The following is a 7,942-nucleotide window of genomic DNA, read 5'->3' as shown; positions in this document are numbered from 1 at the left end:
TTGTGGGTTTTTTGGGGTTAAATCAAATTTTATTTTAAAAATTTAGATATTTTTATGTATATTAATATCATGTTTGTATGATAATGATGGAGTATTGAGATAAAAGTGAAGAATTATAGGGAAAATAGCCCAAAAAAGTCATTTTGAATCGGATTTTCGGGTTATATGGGTCGGGTTCGGGTCGATCGGGTTGGTCTGGTTCGGGTTCGGGTTGAGGTGTTTTGGGTTGAACTTGGGTTTGGGTCGGGTTCGGGTTGGGTTAAAAAAAAAAAACTCAACCCGACCCGACCCACCCGAATTGACACCCCTAAATAGCATAAGTAAAGATGCTGCATTCTGTTTGTGTTGCTACTTATTCCGACCAGATTTTGGAAAACAAGTAGGTGGAGATTCATTTACTTCAGTTGGGTTTACTAATTGGAAAAAAAAGGATATTTTCATTAAACATGTTGGAAGTTCAAATAGCGCACATAATCAAGCTTGGCAGAAATGTGTAGATTTGATGAAAGAAAGTCAACACATTGAAGTTGCTCTTACTAGGCAAACAGAGCAAGCTCACAATCTTTATAGAGTTAGGTTAACTGCTTCAGTTGATTGCATACGATTTTTGTTACGCCAAGGGTTAGCTTTTAGTGGGCATAATGAATCTGAAAGTTCATTTAATCAAGGTAATTTTCTTGAACTTTTGAAATTCGTTGCAGATCATAACGAAGAGATAAAGAATGTAGTTTTACAAAATGCTCCGGAAAATAATCAATTAACTTCTCCTGAAATTCAAAAAGATATTGTGAATGCTGCTAGTCTTGAGACTACAAATGCCATATTGAATGAACTTGGAGATGAAGTGTTTGCCATATTAGTTGATGAATCACGCAATATATCAGATAAAGAACAAATGGCTATTTCTTTACATTATGTAAATTTGAGAGGCATTGTTGTTGAACGTTTTATTGGGATTGTTTATGTTGGTGATACTTCTTCCCTGTCACTCAAAAAAGCTATAGAATCATTACTTTCATATTATGGATTGAGTATAGCTAGAATTAGAGGACAAGGATATGATGGTGCAAGTAATATGCGAGGAGAGTTTAACGGGCTCAAAAGTTTGATTTTGAAAGATAATCCTTTTGCATATTATGTTCATTGTTTTGTACATCAACTGCAGCTTACTATTGTTGCAGTAGCAAAAAATCATCTCCAAGTTTCTTCTCTCTTTAATTTGGTTGCTATTGTAGTTAAAGTAGTTGGAGATTCATGTAAAAGACAAGATATCTTTCGAGAGAAACGAATGGTTGAAGTTAAAAAAGCACTTGGAAATGGAGAAATTTTCAGTGGTCGTGGCTTAAATCAAGAATCTGGGCTCAAAAATGCTGGTGATACTCGTTGGGGTTCACATTATGGCACATTGATGAGTTTAATTGTGTATTTTTCTACTGTTCTTGATGTTTTAGAATATGTAGTGGAAGATGGTTCTCATTCAGAACAAAAGGCTGAAGCTGCTGGTCTTTTGGATTCTTTAGAAACATTTGATTTTGCTTTCACTTTGCATTTACTGAAGAGCATTTTGGGTGTTACAAATGAACTTTCCTAGATTTTGCAGAGAAAGAACCAAGATATTGTCAATGTCATGATACAAGTTAAAATCTCAAAAAAGATATTGCAATTGATGAGAGATAATGGTTGGGATGATTTATTGAATGAAGTAATGATGTTTTGTAATTGCCATGATATTGTAATTCCAGACATGAATGAAGTTCGTGTTCTTAAGGGTAGATCAAGACGTAAAGCTCCAGTTGTTACTAATTTACACTACTACAAGGTTAGTTTATTTTATGAAGTCTTGGATATGCAACTTCAAGAGCTTAATGATCGATTTACAGAAGTAAATACTAAATTGCTTCTTTGTATGGAATGTCTTAGTCTAGAAAACTTTTTTTCTGCTTTTGACAAGGAAAAGTTGCTCCAATTTGCTAAGTTTTATCCCGCAGATTTTTCATCAGTTGAGATTCTGGCATTAGGTAATCAGCTTGATAATTATTTTATGGATATGAACACCAGTAAAGAGTTTGCAAATTTGAAAGGAATAGGAAGTCTTGCGAGAGAATTAGTTGAAACTGTTAGAACCCCAAGGTTGTTTTGGTGTGATCAACAAGTTAAGTTAGGTCCTGCGTTATTTCTAACCTTGTGTCTAAGTGTGCAGGAGCTTAGGAGCACAGGTACTCGAGCGGAAGACGCAGCTAGCGAGAAGGACGGCACGCTATGCATCCGAGGGACGAGGTGCTGCGGAAGAGTACACCGGCGGACGAGAAGGAAGTGCGCGCGGTGGTTCCGAGGTACGAAAGCCAGAGCGGAAGATTGCTCGGGGAGCAAGAGACGCAGCTAGCGCGAAGGTCGGCTCGGGGTGCGACCGAGGGACGAAGTTTGCGGATGAGTACGCTGGTGGACGAGAAGGGACACGCGGTAATTCCGAGGGACAAGAAGCCGGAGGGAAGCACGCTCGAGAAGACCGGAAGATGGGTTCAGGTGAGCCCTATTCCGGATGTCAAAGATCACCCAAGCAAGTGGAGCCGGAGCAGAAAGACCCGGACCAGAGGCGAGCTGAACCGGAGAAGAGAGCACGGACCAAAAGTCAATTGGGTTGACTTTTGGCTCCAGGGCGCCCGGAACTGTCCGGGGCGCCCGGAGCTGTCCGGGCCGCCCGGAACTGTCCGGGGCACCCGGAAGTGACTTTTTCACAGGATCGAGCTTTGACTCGATCCAACCGTTGGGGGATAAATTTTATCCCCCCCCCCCCAGGGCACCCGGAACCCTTCCAGGCACCCCGACCAAGGCTATAAATATAGCCTTGGTCCAGAAGCTTTTCAACAATCACGATCATTCTATTTCCAAACACTTGTATGCTTTAGTTGTAGTTAAGCTTCTGTTTTCTGTGCCTAAACACTGTAAGAGGCTTCTCCGCCTGAAGGAGTTTTTGAGCTTAATCTTCCTTGTAACCAAGTAAACATCTGGTGCCTCGTCTTTTCTTTTATGCTTTTATTTATCTGCTTAATTCATTTTACAAGTGTTAGCTTAATCGTTCGAGGAAGGGTTGTCTGTTTTTAATTGACAGATTATTTACCAACCCCTCTAGCCGGCCCAACGGTCCTACAAGTGGTATCAGAGCCGAGTACACCTCAGAAGGACTAACCGCCGTCTGAAGCAACAAAACAATGGCCGGAGCTAGCGACTACCCACCAACATTCGAGGGGGAGCTTTCTTCATGGAAGCAACAAATGAAGGTATTCCTTAACTCTGATATTGGTATTTCTCTAATAATGAAAACAGGTTATGAAGCAACGAAAGACACGAACGGAGAGAAAATCGGCATACGCCTCTGGAACGAGAAGCAACGTGAAGAGTCCATGGCGAATGCTCGGGCAGAGTTTCACATTCTAAGCGCAATACCAACTAAAGATTTCGACAGAGTCGGAGAGTACAAAAGCGCGAAAGAACTTTGGGAAAAGTTCTTAATGCTCTACGAAGAACCGGTTGAAGTCGTCTCCTCAATAGACATCGAGCCGTCATCAGAAAAATCCGAGACGGAAGAAATTACCAAGACAGCCCCAATAGCCGAAGTACATCCCGAGATCGATGAAGGGGGAGAATCTTCGGAAGAAATTAATTTAACAAGGGGAGAACCAACGGTCGACGAGGTAAGTAAGGTATGGCCTCTACCCTCTGAACAACTGGTTAAATTAATCAAATTACCTAAAGATTTTTGCGAACCAAAACTTGAATTATCGAAAGAACTTTTTAGATTAGAAAATCTTCAGTCGAATAATTGTTGCAAATTACAAAATATTTTTACGAAAGAATTATGCAACTTAGAAATATTATCGAAAACTTTTTCCGGATCTAAAAATTTGTTCGGATTACGAAACATTTTTTTAAACAAAGTTTGCAAATTAGAGATATTATCGAAAGAGTTTTTCGGAGTAGTAAATCTATTATCCACAGATTGTTGCAAATTTGTGTTGTCAAAATACTTTTGCAAATTACAAAATATTTTGTTGAACGAAGTTTGCAAATCAGAAGTATTGTCGAAAAACTTTATCAAGTTTATATTATCGAAATATCTTTGCAAATTAGGAATTCAAAATGACATGTTACAATTTGCACAAATTTCTACATGCTCAAAATTTCTTGCTTCAAAGTTAAGAAATTATGATAAATTAAAATGGAAATTCAAAATTTTCTGATAAAAGCATTAGAATATATAAATAAATAAATGCATAGAAAATTTCTTTTAATGTTATCAATTCTCTTAAAATTTTCTTACATAAATTTTTCGGCTTAGAAAGTTTTTAATTATTGATGACGAATACTTGAATTTTTTTTTTTTAAAAAAAAGAAGTTATTTCTTGACTTAGAAATTTGTCTTGACTTAGAAATATTTCCCTGAAAATTATTGAAATATATTTTCAAATTTTTTTTAATGTCAACCCTTAGATTTTAGTTGTTCCCCATTTTTATTGTGATCAAAGGGGGAGAAGGAAAGTATAAGTCTAGGGGGAGGTAGTAAATTGAAAATTAAAATTTGGAATATTTGAAATTTAATTTTTTCTATCATGTTGCATGTTATTGCAATAAACTGTTTAATTTCATATCTATTGTTGACCCTAGCTTAACTTGGGTTGATCACACCAAAAAGGGGGAGATTGTTGGAACCCCAAGGTTGTTTTGGTGTGATCAACAAGTTAAGTTAGGTTCTGCGTTGTTTCTAACCTTGTGTCTAAGTGTGCAGGAGCTTAGGAGCACAGGTACTCGAGCGGAAGACGCAGCTAGCGAGAAGGACGGCACGCTATGCATCCGAGGGACGAGGTCTTTGGGGAAGAGTACCGTGAGACGAGAAGGAAGTGCGGTGGTTCCGAGGTCTAAGCCGAGCGGAAGATTGCTCGGGGAGCAAGAGATGCAGCTAGCGAGAAGGTCGGCCGGGTGACCGAGGGGCGAAGTCTGCGGATGAGTACTGCTGGTGGGCGAGAAGGACACGCGCACGAGAGACGAGAAGCCGGAGGGAAGCACGCTCGAGAAGACCGGAAGATGAGTTCGGGTGAGCCCTATACCGGATGTCAGAGATCACCCAAGCAAGCGGAGCCGGAGCAGAAAGACCCGGACCAGAGGCGAGCTGAACCGGAGAAGAGAGCACAGACCAAAAGTCAACTGGGTTGACTTTTGGCTCCAGGGCGCCCGGACCTGTCCAGGGTGCCCGGAGCTGTTCGGGGCGCCCGGAACTATCCGAGGCGCCCGGAAGTGACTTTTTCATAGGATCGAGCTTTGACTCGATCCAACCGTTGGGGGATAAATTTTATCCCCCCCAGGGCACCCGGAACCCTTCCAGGCGCCCCGACCAAGGCTATAAATATAGCTTGGTCCAGAAGCTTTTCAACAATCACGATCATTCTATTTCCAAACACTTGTATTCTTTAGTTGTAGTTAAGCTTCTGTTTTCTGTGCCTAAACGCTGTAAGAGGCTTCTCCGCCTGAAGGAGTTTTTGAGCTTAATCTTCCTTGGATTAACAACCACATCGGCTGTAACCAAGTAAACATCTGGTGCCTCGTCTTTTCTTTTATGCTTTTATTTATCTGCTTAATTCATTTTACAAGTGTTAGCTTAATCGTTCGAGGAAGGGTTGTCTATTTTTAATTGACAGGTTATTTACCAACCCCTCTAGCCGGCCCAACGGTCCTACAGAAACAAGAAGGGATATTGTGTATCCATTGGTGTATAAGCTTATTAAACTTGCACTTGTGTTGCCGGTGGCTACAACAACTGTGGAAAGGGCATTTTTTGCTATGAAAATTGTGAAAAATCGACTTTGAAATCGAATGAGAGATCGGTAGATGAATGATTGTTTGATTACTTTTATTGAAAAAGAAGTTTTTGATACAATTGACAATGAATTAATATTACGTCGTTTTCAAAATATGTGTACTTGTAGGGAATTCTTGTAAAATATTTTATTATGTAATTTTTGTATAATATATTGTGCTTTAAATATTTTGCTCCACTTGTTATAAGGGGCCTAGCTCCACAATTCTGGACAGAGAAAAATTCGGTGTATTGCGTCTGTTAAGTCATTCAAATTTCAGATATGGCTACAAGCTTATTGTATGGTCTTTTAATCCTACAAAAACTTTTATACTACGGCTGCTGTTAAATACAGGAACTTAACCCTTTAATTTTCCAGCTGATTTTCTTTGATCTATGCAAGAAAATAATAATTGAGAGTTGTCATTTCTACTAATCATGTTATTAAGGCGCTTCCATACAAAGCTATTTATCTTCCGTTATATGCAAATTCTTGCAAAAGATGTTCAAGGTCAGAAATTTCCCAACTAGCTTATTTACTTAGTTTTTACCACTATATAACTAGCTTACTTTGTCCAATTATTTCCCAATTGAATTTATTATATTCATATCCATCACCAAATTGGTTCACAAATTCTATTTTGAGGTTCAGAATTGCTATTTTACATTGTATGATACAAAGAACCAAATCTTCATGTGGGTTTAGTAACTTTAGTTGCTTAATCAATTAAGTTGCAGAATTGTACTATGACCTGGTGAATGATGCTTCATCTTTTTGGATACAAATCATCTATTTTCCTCTCGCATTCTTCTCCTTGATAGGTGTCGTCACTAGAAAATAGAAATCTTCACTGACTTCTGTGTTTTGTGATTGTCCCCTTATTGTACAGGACGACAGTTATCTATTTTTCTGCTATACTCTGTTTAAACAATTGTGTTGTTGCTTTTGTTGTATATATATATATATATATATATATATATATATATATATAATGTGATTACATTTTCGGACACCGTCATATTTGTAACTATCTAAGATTTTCGGCTAAAAATATTTCTTCTCATTTTGATTCTTGTTTTAGCTTATCATCAGTTCAGAAATCAGAATATCTTACTCGATCCTTTTACATGTCCCAGAATTGATGTAACTATGCCATAGGTGAGTAGGTGACGATACTGAAGTTTTATTTTACAATTCTAATTCAATTCTTTCACTAACCTTTTTTTTCCTAACACTTGATGTTTAACGTAATCCTTATATATCTTGTTTTGTTCCCATTTGCATGGTGAAGTCCTGATTTTTTTAAGGAATCATAGGTGGTTAAATCGTTAAAGATCTCTGAGTCACTTGTCTTTTCTGATACTGAACAAATTTACCAAAATTTTCTGTGCTCATTAGTGTAACTTCTGTTTATATTTGTATAAGATCATTGAGGATCAAAAGCTCACCAACTTCATAATTAACAATGACATTTGATCCGGTGGTAAGGATCGGGGGCCCACAGAGGAAGGGGTCAATGGCACGGGAGAGTCAAAGGTCCGGCCGAGCATGGAAGAATCTCCTAGTCGACCGGCCTGGGTAGACCCCGGGTCGACACGAAGATAGCTCGACCTCGGGTTGAGCTTCCGACACTCACAAGCTCCTTTATAGAGGAACCGCTATGCCGAGTAGCTAAGCTGCTAGGCCGAACGGCAGAACAACTAGTCGGTGCCCCATCCGAGTATGTGACCGATCGGCCGTCTCACCCGGTCCGAGGCCGAGCGATCAGCCTGACCGGCCCAGTTAAAGACAAAGGGCTTTGAAGAGGACAAAAGGGGCAGCTAGTGATATCATTCTCGAGACGTCTGCCACCGACAAGCAGCATGGTCGGCGGTCGGGCCGTACCAAGGATCATACAGAGGAAGTTTCTGTTGCCATGACAGAGATATGCTCGGACAATTGAGGTATGGTGTCAGGCATGCTTTTCTGACTCAACCATTCCAAGGTATGCTTTGAGGAATGTGCACGTCTTGGGAAGCATGTACGCGCCTCTCCGGGTTTCTATATAAAGACCCCCGGACTTAGACGGAGGTATGATTTTTCTCCTTATCTAC

The 7,942-nt window shown here is 39.6% G+C and overlaps 1 protein-coding gene across 1 annotated transcript; it reads left to right on the top strand.

The window, feature by feature from the left end:
• The first annotated feature begins 502 nt into the window (after nt 1-502).
• On the top strand, nt 503-1,591 carry LOC121999365 (zinc finger MYM-type protein 1-like). The gene has a single exon (XM_042554054.1). The coding sequence runs from the start codon at nt 503-505 to the stop codon at nt 1,589-1,591; it is 1,089 nt and encodes a 362-aa protein (XP_042409988.1).
• Nucleotides 1,592-7,942: the final 6,351 nt, after the last annotated feature.

Source organism: Zingiber officinale, chromosome 7A, assembly GCF_018446385.1.
Source record: "Zingiber officinale cultivar Zhangliang chromosome 7A, Zo_v1.1, whole genome shotgun sequence".
Lineage (NCBI taxonomy): Eukaryota > Viridiplantae > Streptophyta > Magnoliopsida > Zingiberales > Zingiberaceae > Zingiber > Zingiber officinale.
This window is presented reverse-complemented; position numbering and strand designations above follow the sequence as displayed.

Coding starts and splice junctions, on each gene's coding strand:
- LOC121999365 (XM_042554054.1), top strand. CDS start 503: ATGAAAGAAAGTCAACACATTGAAGTTGCTCTTACTAGGCAAACAGAG.